The sequence below is a fragment of the Vespa crabro genome, chromosome 9, assembly GCF_910589235.1.
Source record: "Vespa crabro chromosome 9, iyVesCrab1.2, whole genome shotgun sequence".
NCBI classification, from domain to species: Eukaryota; Metazoa; Arthropoda; class Insecta; order Hymenoptera; family Vespidae; genus Vespa; species Vespa crabro.
Genome location: NC_060963.1, coordinates 2,495,001 through 2,509,008, shown reverse-complemented (window position 1 = coordinate 2,509,008; position 14,008 = coordinate 2,495,001). Strand labels below are relative to the sequence as shown.

At 28.5% G+C, this 14,008-nt stretch overlaps 1 protein-coding gene across 3 annotated transcripts; it reads left to right on the top strand.

Moving 5' to 3' along the window:
- Positions 1-3,877: 3,877 nt before the first annotated feature.
- Positions 3,878-12,544, top strand: LOC124426507. 3 transcript variants are annotated; one of them, XM_046968250.1, is made up of 7 exons: positions 3,878-3,919; positions 4,223-4,272; positions 4,499-4,998; positions 9,354-9,504; positions 9,919-10,019; positions 10,347-10,727; positions 11,959-12,544. In XM_046968250.1, the coding sequence occupies exons 4-7, from the start codon at positions 9,493-9,495 to the stop codon at positions 12,167-12,169; spliced, it is 705 nt and encodes a 234-aa protein (XP_046824206.1). In that variant the 5' UTR covers positions 3,878-3,919; positions 4,223-4,272; positions 4,499-4,998; positions 9,354-9,492; the 3' UTR covers positions 12,170-12,544. The 3 variants fall into 3 exon arrangements, with proteins under 3 accessions (XP_046824206.1, XP_046824207.1, XP_046824208.1); XM_046968251.1 differs by lacking the exons at positions 4,223-4,272; positions 4,499-4,998 and having other exon boundaries at positions 3,879-3,919; XM_046968252.1 differs by lacking the exons at positions 3,878-3,919; positions 4,223-4,272; positions 4,499-4,998 and having other exon boundaries at positions 9,222-9,504.
- Positions 12,545-14,008: the final 1,464 nt, after the last annotated feature.

The following is a 14,008-nucleotide window of genomic DNA, read 5'->3' as shown; positions in this document are numbered from 1 at the left end:
ATTTTATCGTCCGACCAATAAATATTTTATAATAATACATAATTTAATACATAATATAATATATATATATATATATATATATATTATTTCTTAAAGTCAACGTAAATAATTAATATATTTTTACGTATAACCTCAAAATGAAATCGTTCATTCTATTTGATCCTATTGAATTCTTAATACGATTATAATAATTATTATTTGTACTTATTCTGATCTATTTGATTCTATTCGATCTAATTTGAATCATATTCGATCCTATTCGATTTTATTTTAATAATTCTATATTATTTTTTTCTTCTGATTCTTCTCCTCTTCAAATTTACTATTAACGATCGATAAAATAGGATTCTACTAATGTCAACTTAATTTTACGATATTTATCGTTATGTAAATACTTTGACTTATAATTACAATTATAACGAATAATCTTTGACGAATGTAGCAATGACATAATAATATAATAAATATTGATTTTTTTTTTTTATTTATTACTTACTCTTAATGAATTTTCTTCAAAGTAACACAACGTATCCATCCTTTTTCGTAAGAATCCAATATCGTAAGCTAATTTATTCACTTTGAATATAGCTCGTTAATCTTATATCTTGAGAAATGATGTGATTTATGTATAACTACATTTAATGATATGATATAACAATGATTATCACTTTTAATTTTATACGTAGATCGTATTAACGAGATAAGTATTATCTTTTTTTCCCTTTTTTCCTTGTTTTATTTCTTTTTCTTCTTCTTCTTCTTCTTCTTCTTCTTCTTCTTCTTCTTCTTCTTCTTTTCCGAAACACAACGCGACTTTTAAGCGAAATGATCGAACGATAAAATACAACGAATGAACATTGATTTTGATCAATTACTTTTTAACTGTTACGAGTAACACTTCGTTGTAATGAAAAATTATATATTAATTATATAGAAATTAATTTCTAAAGGAATAATTAAATCTCGCGATTGTATGTATCCTTTTAAAATAGGTTAGAACGTTACGGGTATGTTGTCACTTTGATAGATTAGATTGAACTGGCATTGTAAATGAATGTTAATGATTTTTAACCTATGCCTAACATTCAAAACTTATTTTGTTTATTTACGTTGTTGTACTTTTCAAGAATATTAAATCTAATTTGTTTGATAGAAAAATCACATGACACATTAATAAAAGGACACCGTACTACGTATCAAACAGATCGTAATAGAAACTAAAGTGAATTTTGGAACAAATGACGATCATGCGCATGCGCAGAAACACGATTCTCTCTCTCTCTCTCTCTCTCCTCCTTTCTGTCTCTCTCATTGGTCTAGCAGTATATTAAAAGTAATGCCATGGCTAATGAGTATAAAACGCGCGAAAAGAATTTTCTTGAAAAATATTTAATTTTTATTAAATAATAAAATTATAATTCCTACATTTTTTTCTATATCAGCCAATTATAATAATTCATATATTAATTATCATTTAATTTTTAGTTATAACGTAATTTAAAATGACACGTTATGTGTACTCGTAGAAATTTTTTTTATTAACCTCTACATTATTATTATTATTATTATTATTATTATTATTATTATTAAAAAAAGAAGAAACAACAAAAAATAAAAAAATGAAAGACATGTAAATAAAATTTAATATGCTTTTTTTATAAAAAAAAAAAAAAAAAAAAAAAAACAAAACAAAACAAAACAAAAGAAAAAAACAAAGAATATTCTGCCAATTGTTATTATTATTGTAATTTATTTTCGATTGGTAAAAAAATTATTTACATATATATATATATATATACATGCAAATTTCAGATATAGATATCTCATTTAAATTATAATATATCTCTAGTATGTTAATATTATCGTATTAAAATATTTCAACGAGGTGTAAATTTGACGAGGAAAGCCGATAAATCGATTCAGAAATATTTTACGGGGGAAGTTTTCTTCACGATCAAAGATTTAAAAGGAGGTATAATTAATTGATGTGCCGGAATCTCGTAAGGTATACACATTCGTTATTCCCGCTTAATGACGTATCCGAGATTTATCGACGATATTCACCGAACATCGTGTCCTGTCGATCCAGCGTCGATAAAAATTTCATTCCCCTTTAGATATCTCATTGACTACCGGAGTTACCGATTTACGCGCGCTACACTTATCGCTTATGAAATGCTTCGGATGTGTATGAAAATATGAAAAAAAAAAAAGAAAGAAAAAAGAAAAAAAAAATTAAGAAAAGGAAAGAAAAAAGAAATATTAAAAGAAATATTTAAAAAATATATATATATATATATATTTGTATGTATTAAAAAATAAAATAAAAAAAAGAAACGTGTATGGATCAGCTCGAAAATAAATTCGACGAATAAATAGCCGCCTCGATTAAAAAGCTTCGAATTTATTTGATCGAAGATAAAAAAAAAAAAAAAAAGAAAAGAAAAGAAGAGAAAAAAATGAAAATATAGAAATAAAAAAATGAAAAATTAAACGCAGGAAAACTTAAATATCTTTCTTTATTTTCATCGATCTTATCTAACTACGAAAGTTTATTAACGAGTTTTCACTTATTCTAGATACATATATGTGTGTGTGTATATATATATATATATATTTGTAATAAATATATATCGTTCAAACGCGTTAAATATTTAAAAGACTCGAAGTTCTGCGAAACGTCGTACGACGAACAATATAAAAAGAAAATTTGATCCTGAAGGATGAAAAGGTGATGAAGCTGGTAGAGAAGGAGGGGGAAAGGAAGGAGAAGGGGGAGAAGGAGAAGGAGGAAAGTTCGAAGTAAACACGCGCGTGAGATTCGAATCAGACGTAGGTAAGTGGGTGTTTCGTGAATATTCAACGACTCGAAACTTAACCATTTTACATACTCGAGACGCAAATATGCATGGTCGATATACAAAGCGAAATGTTTACGAGGATTTCGTTACCGACAGTCGTCCATTAAAATTACTCATCACCCTTGATTTTATAATGATTTACCCCAGCAATTAATCCAAACATAATTCTTGATCAATTCCGATGAATCTCATTTTAAAGAAGAAAGATTCGAACGAAGTATATGACTTTATTCGAATTTTTCACGAAGTGTTATTTCTTTCGAGAGAAAGAAAAAAAAGAAAAAAAAAGAAAGAAGAAAAAAAGAAAAGAAAGAAAAAATCATATCAAAAAATATATAGATCTTTACGAGAATAGGTTATAATTGGAGAATAAAAATTTTTGTTAAGATTCGAAATATCCATTCGCACGTTCGTGTTTATGTCACGTGAAATTGGAGCCATTCGATATAGTATAACAAATAAAAAATGAAAAAAAAAAAAAATATCTGAATATTTATAAGATCGTATGACGTACCGATTTCGTAATAAATTTACTGTTTTTATCTTATTCAATACAACAATTTAACATTAATATTTCGTTTCGAAATAAACATCAAAGTTTAGAGTAGTCAGCCTATCCCTACATGCATATATATATATATATGAATATATACAAAATATATATAGTTTTGACTCACGTAGTAAGAATAGAAGCTACGTACGTGTGACAACAAACTAATATGTGTGTAAGAAAAATTTACGTATATAAATGAGCAAATAAGAAAATCTAATTTCTATCAAATATTTTAATTTCACGTATAAAAAAAAAAAAAAAGAAAAAATAAAAACTTCTAATTATTTACTCGGTTCTTAAATTTTATAGGCTATATTATCTTTTTATTATATATAAAAAATTAATAAATTAATTCATACGTATACAATTGAGTGATGTAGGTAAAGTGACGTACTGCGCATGCGTGACCAATGTCTGCTACCTACGACTCAACCAATCAGCGTTCTTTCGAATTCAGTACTGCTACAGATCGTAACGAAGCTTCGTCATCGTGTTAATTAAACAGGTAATTGATATATATTTTTCAACGTAGATCATCTTCCAATATACCAAATCAATTGCCAAATAAATGTTTTCCAAATGATATTGTTTTAACGAGCTATGACAACGTCGAAAATAAAAGATATTCTCGTTTAAAATAATTCTACGTATTACTCGTACGGACATTTTTTCTTACAACAATTTCTCTCTCTCTCTCTCTCTCTCTCTCTCACTCTCTCTCTCATGTTTTCGAAAATTATTTCTACAGATATCGTTTTCGTGTTCCTATATCATATATTTAATGTTTCAATATTTTCGTGCATAATAGATCGAAGATTGATAAACTTCGTGGGAGGCCATTGCAAAGATGGCGTACATGTAAGTACACAAGCATAAACGTACACGCACACACATATACATATATACATATACATATATACATATACATATATACATATACATATATACATATACATATAGACATCTCTCTTACGAACGCATTCACGTATATCACATGAATGAATTACATACACACACGTTTATGAAATTAATTTTCTACTCTATTAATATCGATCTAATATATTTTTTTTTTTTATTTTCTAAGAAGCCTACAAATTGAGAGTATTACGCACGAACACGCTAGAAATAATATTAACGTAAACAATTACACCAGAACGCGTAAGTCTATCTCTTTGTAAATATATATAATGAGATTCTTAAAAGAGAGAAAGAGAGAGAGAGAGAGAGAGAGAGAGAGAGAGAGAGAATATTAGGATATAGATAACAGCTTAAAAGTTGGCTCATACATCATAAGGGACATTCTTTATCAAGGAATTCTTCGTCTTCGGCAAAAATAAAATAAAAACTATCGAACAGGATATAATTTTATTAAAGGCATATATATATGTATATATGTATATGTTACGTATATATGTGTATGTTTATATATGTTAGTTATATTGTACTATTCGAAGAATTTAGGAAGTAATAATAACAAAAGAACTTGTAAACAATCAAAGGACGATTGCGAACTCGGCCTTGACACGACTTTCCTTTTTCGTCCCTACGGAGTTTTAATTAAGCTGTTACGTAGTTCTCGTAATCGTAAGTAGACGTCCAGACGTGTTCGTAAATACTCCCTTGTGGGTGCTACGTTCATTTTTATTTATCTAATTTCTCATTAACTGTTATATGTGTATAAAATGTTACTTAATTAAGCTTAATTTAATCATTTATTGTTTATTAATCCTATTTATTATATCGTATTAGAATTCAATATATATATATATATATATATATATATAAATACGTATAAACATTTATATATATAGATACATTTAATCTTATTTTATATCAATAATATTCTTAAATTTTCTTTAGTTTTTATTAATCATTTTAATTTTTATTAATCATTTTAGTTTTTATTAGTCATTTTAATATATATATATATATATATATATATATATATATGTATATATACATATATATTTGCTTATATAAATTTATCCTCGCATGTATATTAATCGTAAGATATACATAATTTACGAATGCGTATGCGTGTTAGTTACGAATATACAACTTTTGTATGAAACGAGTGTGAGAGAGTTTTAAGAAGAGAAAAAGAGCAAGTTACTTCGTTCGTTTAATTTGTGAGATGTCGTCGATAATAAGGACTTTTTCAGTCACCCAAACTAAGAATCGCTAATTGGTGGTTTTATATCGTTTCGCGTTGTGCCCGTTAAAAAGAAAGAGAGGGTGAAAGGGAATGTGTGTGTATGTGTGTGTGTGTGTGTGAGAGAGAGAGAGAGAGAGGAGGAGGAGGAGGAGGAGGAGGAGGAGGAGGAGAAGAATCTGATTTATTGAGAAGAACCAATTGGACAAAGGCAAAGGGTGAGGCCTCGTATTTATGTGCTAGACATATGCGAGCTCATTCAATTGCAGGGGCAACTTAATTACCAATCTCGATACACCAGAAGACGAACAATAATTGCCTTTCGATATTATGATCTACGGTATACGAAAGAATTTGAATAAAATCGAACCGGTCCACCTCTTTGCCACCGTCCGTCCTCTCAATTCTTCTTTCACACGTACACACGTGCATACGCACAAATTTATTTTCATTTATTTATTATTTATTTCGATGTTCGATCGGAACCAAAAAAAATGATTATAATCACCAACGTATGTATGTACATATATATACATATATATATATATATATATGTGTGTGTGTGCGCGCGTTTTCGTTGATATTTATTCGGTCGTTTTTTAATAAAAACAGAGAGAGAGAGAGAGAGAGAGAGAGAGAGAATTAATAAATAAAAAAAAAAAAAAAAAAAGATAAAATTCTTCTTTTACATACATTTTATGTAAAATCATTTTTAACGATGCCTAGAAGATCGAATTGAATAAAAGATAATTTACGATCAACCGAAGTTTGATAATTATTTGTACTTGGCAGGTATTGTTTCATTTAATTAATGAAATTGAAAATAATTATAATTACTAGGATCGAAGAGGAACGGTGGGGATGGACCGGTGGGTGGGGGTGGTGGGGGGTGGAGGGGGGGAATAAACGTATTAAATGTAAAGAATGAGCGATGGGAAAAGAATTGAAAGAGGAAATATTTCAATTACCGATGATACGATATATGTATGTATATATATATATATATGTATGTATGTTACGTACGTATGTGTGTAAAGGATGGTCGAATCTCTCGAGCTCTTCTTCTTGTTTATTGCTATGTATATTTCACGAATATATTTTTAATGGAACGTTAGCACGAGCTGACATATCGCTTAATTCTTTTGTTTAAATTATGACGATGTACTTTGTACTTTGTATTTTGTCTGCGCGCGCGCGCGCGCGCGTGTGTGTGTGTATGTAAGAAAGAAAGAAATATTTTTCTTTCGTTCTTCTTCTTTTCATTTTTTTTTTCTTTTTTTTTCTTTTTTTTTTTTTCCCCCCAAACAAAACATTGTATCGAACGATAATTGCCCTTTCATTATACGTCGAATTAATCGACTTTACGGGACGTTTTAATTTTGCACTCCCAATAATTACGTTATAGCTCACGTTGTTGCAATTGTCTCCTCGAGATAATGCAGAAAAAAAAAATTTCAAAATTCGATTCTTCTGTTATTTAACTTTTTTAAATTATTTAATTTTATGTAATTAATGTTTGCACAATAGTTTGACTTCTCTTCGTATGAATTTTATTTAACATTAAAATTGTGCATTAGTTTTACGCATTATATATATATATATATATATATATATATATATATATATATATATATATATACATACGATTAAATTTCGTGGCAAAAATGAAGGCACGAAGTGCTGCCATCTCGTGTTGTATAACATAGTTATTCTGTTGCATCTAGAATCATCAAAGAGTAACGATAACTTTAGACTCATAGAACGGTAATATCTTTGATAGAGATAATCAATGATTAAAAGCAATCATATAAGTATTATAATCTCCACTAGATGGCAGGACGTTATAGGTAATAGGGTTGAAAATTATTTTTTTATTTTTATTATTGCCAACAAATAAACGATGAAACTAAATTACGAAGAATTAATAAACTTTTTTTCTTCTTCTTCTTTTTTTTTTTTTTTTTTGTTAATTAAAATTGAAACAAAATTATTAAATGTAATTTAATAGAAAAAAAAAAAACAAATGAATTTAATACGAAAGTATTAAATGAACGTAAAATCGAGAGATCATAGACATTAAAATGACTTACCGACAATAATATTCCAATGATAATTACCAACGATTAATAATATTTGATGATGATAAGCATCGATAAACATTATCGACTGTTTCTTAAATCATTGATTCTCTATTCCAAAGACCTATGTATCTTGACTACGTTCAGTCAATGATTATCGTAAATTCAATAAAGTAAATGTAATAAATGCAATGCTATGGGCGTAATATAAAAAGGAAAAAAGAAAAGTATTTTATAATTTTATCAATAGAAATTATCGTAAATTAATCATTAACAAATAATCAATAATGAATTTTTATAAATGATGAATTTTTTTTATTACGATGAATACTTTAATCGCTAATAAAAAAAAAAATATATATATATATATATTTAAATCGATTCGATCGATATAAGGAATCACAATATATTTATTCAGTAGAAACGAGGTATCGATAGTTGGCGATAGTGCCAAATCGTTGTTGATCGACGTGTTCAACTTCTTAGAAAGTAGGAAATCGAATAACTCTCATTTGCGTGATCTGAATTACACAATAACAAATTGTATATCAATGGTGATATCTCGAGGAAGATAAGATTTATTTGTCCTTTAATCATTTTTCTATTTGATCTATATATATATATATATATATATATATATATATATATATATATATATATATATTTACATATATTTATTTATTTTTTTTTTTTTTTCTTCTAAAAGAAACATTCTTTTCTAATTTCCACCAATCTTTCTCTCTTTTTTTTCGAATCATCGTATACGATCTTTTCTCGTACACGTGGTACGCAAGGGAAAATTTTATTTTCCTAATCGTAAAAAGTAAGTTAGAAATTCCAGAGCAATGTCCTCCGTCACTTTCACGTCCTCTTCGATTTGCACGTCGGCTATGCATACTACTTACCTATTGTCTTCGAACGCAATGCACTCGAATTTAATCGCCTCAACGAGATTGCTATTTCTATTGTCGTTCCCGTTGCCGTTGCCGTTGGTGCTTTTTCTCTGGCTATCGAGAGATTCGAAAACGATCGTGAAATTGTTTCTCACGAGAAAGAGTTCAAGAAAGAGTAGAGAAAAATGAACTTGCACTATACGTTGCAACTCGATTCTGAAACGCGCTTATTACTGTAGACATAACAATGTTAAATGTCAAGAAGTTCTCTCGTGTGATCTGAAAAACTTTAAAGACTGATTTATCGTATAATAATATCATTTAAAAACGATGGAGAAAAAAATTTTGGCAAAAACGTAAATTTAGAAAGGGGAGCGGGAGGGGCTGGGGGCAGAGGAAAAAGAAGGGGAAAAAATAAAAAACAAAAAAGAAGAAAAAAGAGAAAGCGCATCATTTTATTATATCGTCGTAGGATGTCGATGAAATCTCAATATCCTCGAATTATTTTGAGTTGTATTATCAAAAAAAAAAAAAAAAAAAGAAAAAAAGAAAAAAAATAACAGAACAGAGACAAAAGAAAAGAATAAAGAAACGGAAGAAAAGAAAATGAAACTTTGAATGATAAAAGGAAAATAAGGAGAAAAATATTTTTCACGCCTTAATGAATAAATTGAATTAATATTACGAGATCATTATGATTCGAGAAAGAAAAAAGTGAAAGAATGGATCGAGAATATTCAACGACAAAAGGATCGAATTTTCAAAGATGTACTAATGCAACGCTGATGTACATATCCTTGTTTGTTCGTGGTTGAGGTCTCTTAGGCGGTGCTCGGGGTCCATGGGCGGGCCCCGCCGCTCCCGAAGGGGACCTATATAAGTACTGCCACGGAGCGTTCGCGTGTTAAGCGATCCTACAATACAATCACTTCTGCCTCATCAGCAGCAACGAGACATGCGTCTTCCTGTGAGTATTCGTACTATTTTACTTGTCGTTTGTAATTGAAATTTCAACGAGAAAAAAAAGAACAGAAAAGGAATTGAAATGAACGCGAAGAGAGGGGGAAAAAAACCTATTCTGATTGTAGATTATTGTAAAAAGTAAAAAAATCCAAAAAGAGAGAGAGAGAGAAAGAGAGACAAAGACAAGAAAAAATTATTCAAGATTATTATTCTCCAATGTCTGTCAGTGAAAAAAAAAAAATGTTTCTTTTTAATCTCGAAATGAAACGATTTATTTTCTCTTTTTTTTTTTCTTTTAATTATATTTTTTTTAATCATATATCTATATATATATATATATATATATATATATATATATATATATATGTATATAAATAAAATAACGCCGTGATACTATTAAGCAAAGTTATTCCGACAGGTGCCGTTCCTTCTTTCTTGCGTCAGCTTGGTGGCCGGCCAATATAACAATCGACCTTACCAGATGACCACTCCTGTGCCTATTCTCAAGCAAATCAACAAGTAAGTATAACAATCGAGAAGTAACGAAAGCACGATACAGCATGAATCTTAATTATATTAACACCTTTGAAATCGAAAGATAATAATGGATAATGAATGTTATATCGTAAAAAATTAAAAAAAGAAAAAAAAAAACAGAATGAACGGATTGTAATCAATGATTGGTAATGATCGTAATTAAAATTATAATTATTTTCTTTATTATCAATTATCACCGAATAGAATAATAAACTTTAGAAATTATTAATGTTAACGTCGATGGATTAAATAAAAGTGATGAGAAGAAAAGAAAATAAAAAAAAAAAAAAAAAAAATATAAAAAATTAGGCACAACGGAGACGGTAGCTACAGTTATGGTTACGAGGCTGCCGATGGTTCTTACAAAATCGAATCAAAATATCCGACCGGTGAAGTTTATGGGAAATATGGATTCGTTGACGATACCGGGAACGTTCGAGAGATCGAGTATGGTGCTACTAGGCGTGGATTCGAGCCTGCCGGAGCTGGGATTAATGTACCACCACCGACCTTGACCTCAGCCAATAGCATTGCGAACGAGCCCGAGGACGATGGTCAATACCGAGAGGACCCATCGGTTTATTATACCGATCCAAGATATACCAATGGTGAACGTTACGAGCCAAGATCACCAGCTCAGCCTTATAATCTTCAACGACGTCCTCCCATCGATTCACGTTCTTTACCAAGGTCAGTAGTTCCTTTTTTGAAATAATTATAATAATGACTTTACGAGAAAATCATTAGATAGGAATAATTTCAAGATTAACCTAATACGCGCCTGTAATTATTTTAAAAGATAAATTTCATTTATATATATATATATATATATATATATATATATATATATATATAATAAATAAATAAATAATAATGAAAATATAAAATACTATTGATGATTATTATAAAGTGAATATTCCAATGATAATTTAATCATTAAAGATCAATTTCGTTCAATTATTTTCGATAAAAATAGTAATTAGAGTAGTCAACGATCCTTTGAAATTATGAAAGAATTTAATAATAATAATAATAATAATAATAATAATAATAATAATAATAATAATAATAATAATAATACATTAATCTTTTATGTGACTTAATAGGAGTGATAGAAATTTCGTTGTAATAATTGGAATGATTTAATTTTCTCCCCCCTCCCCTCTCCCCTCAGAGCACGGCTTCGTTGTCATTACAAAATTACTATGTTTTAATGTAATCCGTGTTTCCTTGGTCGGACTATAAACTTACTCGTACTACTGGCTCGATTCTTTAATTATATCTTTGATTTTTATGGACGTATTTGATTGTACTCGATCGAATAGATAGACCAGAAGCCTTGAGACAAAGCAATTATCTATTAATTTCGGTGATTAAGCGAGTTAGTGGTGGGATTTGTTGCACAGCAATCGGTTAGCAACAGGATAGCCGATTGAACTGAAATGTCAGGCAAATCGTTTGAAAATGTAACAATCGTGACTTGCACAACCAATAGAATTGTCTAAGCCCTCTACTATAAATATACATACTCATATATATATATATATATATATATATATTATTTGATCAATTTATTCATTATTTATTATTATTGATATATAAAATTTCTATATATACATATACGTATATAATTTATATAACTATTATATAGCGTGATCACATTGAATTATCTTAATTTTTGTTAAGTAATAAATTTATTTTTATACAAAAAATTAATAAGATTTCTGATATTTTTTTTTTTTCTTGCACTTTTCTTTTCTGACGAGAAAGAGAGAGAGAGAGAGAGAGAGAGAGAAAAGATACATACACACACACGCGAAGATTTTTTTTTTTTTAAATAATTAAATAAAATTTAAAAGATGTCATAATTAATTGATAAATGAACGAGTTTTAGTTGTCGTTGTTGTTATTGTTGTTTTAGCAATTCTATGCCAATTGCTCCTCGAATGTCGGCGCCTCGATACGAGGCCGCGTATCGACCACAGTATCAACCGCAATATCAAGGACAACAGGGACAAGGGAGATCCTTGTACACTCCAATGGCATACCAAGCCGGATATCAGGGACATCCGGCGCCCAACGTGGTCTCAAATGCTGGCTTGGCATCCTATACTATAAATTACAAACGATAGAGAGAAATTACAAAAAATCAAAATGGCAGACAATATGGGCGCGATCTATCGTCTTCTTCTTCTTCTTCTTCTTCTTCTTCTTCTTCTTCTTCTTCTTCTTCTTCTTCCTGTCTTATGTAAATAATTTTAAATTAATTTATACGCAATACATTCGTTGTTTCTTTTTCTTTTTTTTTTTTTTTTTCTTTTCTTTTTTCTTTTTTAGTTCACATCACGAGACTTTCACACAATCTTCTCGTTTCTTTTTTGTTTGTTTGTTTTGTACGTTCGTTTAATTTAGATTTACTTACGACGGATGCACCCGTGCATTCCAACTTATATGCATCTAACGAATACAGTTCGAATGCAATGCAAATAAAGGCTGCTTTACGTTTATCTCTTCTTACGTTTCTTCGTCCTTTTCTTTTTATTATAACGTTATAAGGATCATATATATATATATATATATATATATACATTACTTCTTTATGAATTAACCCATGAATATAAAAATTGAAATGTACGAATAAATTAAATTTATCATTTTGCAAATGATACGTATTATAGATCGAAATACGTGTATTTTACTTACGTGTGCGCGCGCGTCTACGTATATGGATATTTTTAACATTTTTTAAAAAGAAAAAAAAAAGGAAAGAAATAAAAAAGAAAATATGAAACTATTATAATGTTTATTTTCGAGGAAATTTTTATTAATCGATCATAGAAAATCGAGATGACTTTAATCGAATTGAAATCTAACTGAAGTATTCCAGGATTTTCAACGATGCGATGCACACTTTTAGCTCTTCAGTATAGAACCGACCTTGAATAAACTTGCGTACATATATATATGTGTATATATATATATGTATATGTATGTATGCGGGCAAAAGATAACCGGGTACATTCTTACGCCTTTTAAATGCCTTCCAGTAGATTTTTACGTCCGCGAGTAAGGCCATAAGGAGTCCGTCGACCACACCCAGGAATTTCATCTACCCTATCCTCACTCACGTCGAAGACGCGCCTTAGACAATTTTCTTTCTTTGTTCTTTTCTTTTTTTTTCTTTTTTTTTTTTTTTAATTTATTTTTTCTATCCTTTTCTTTTCTTTTGTTTCTTTTTTTTCTTTTGAATTTTTACGATCCCTACGCACTTACTGTCTTCAAATATACAATGTAATCTCATTTATGCATTGAAAATGCAATTGGAAATTGCAACGACGAAGATGTATATGGATATATATACGTGTATAATAAATAACAATGACCTTAAAGGACGGACAATTGCCTGATGATAATTAAATGAATGAATGAATAAATGAATAAATAAATTAAAGAAAGAAAGAAAATGTAAATAATCGGAAAATCTTTTTCTATTCATTTTTTTTCTTTTCTTTTTTTTTTTGCGATCGCATAACATAATATTAAATTAGTTACAATGTAAATTACAAATTACGCGATATTTATTAACAATATTATTATTACAATAATATTATTATTATATATATATATATATATATATATATATATACATATGTACGTATATATTAATTATTAAATATTAAAAAAAAAAAGTAATAATATAATCTTTCTTAATATTTTACGAGAAAAGTAATTGTCTTCCTTTAAATCCAGTAGGTTTCTATTTATATCAAAAAAAAAAAAAAAAGAAAAGAAAAAAAAAAAGAATAAAAAGAAAAATGGAAAAGATTTTTATTTAAGATAATTCTTTGATAAAGACGAATTCTTGCACGCTTCCAATTTTTTTCTCTCTTTCATTATGTTTTTTTTTTTGTTTTTTTAAATGAAACAACTTCATCGTACGATAAATCGTTTTGAACATGAGCTCACACGGT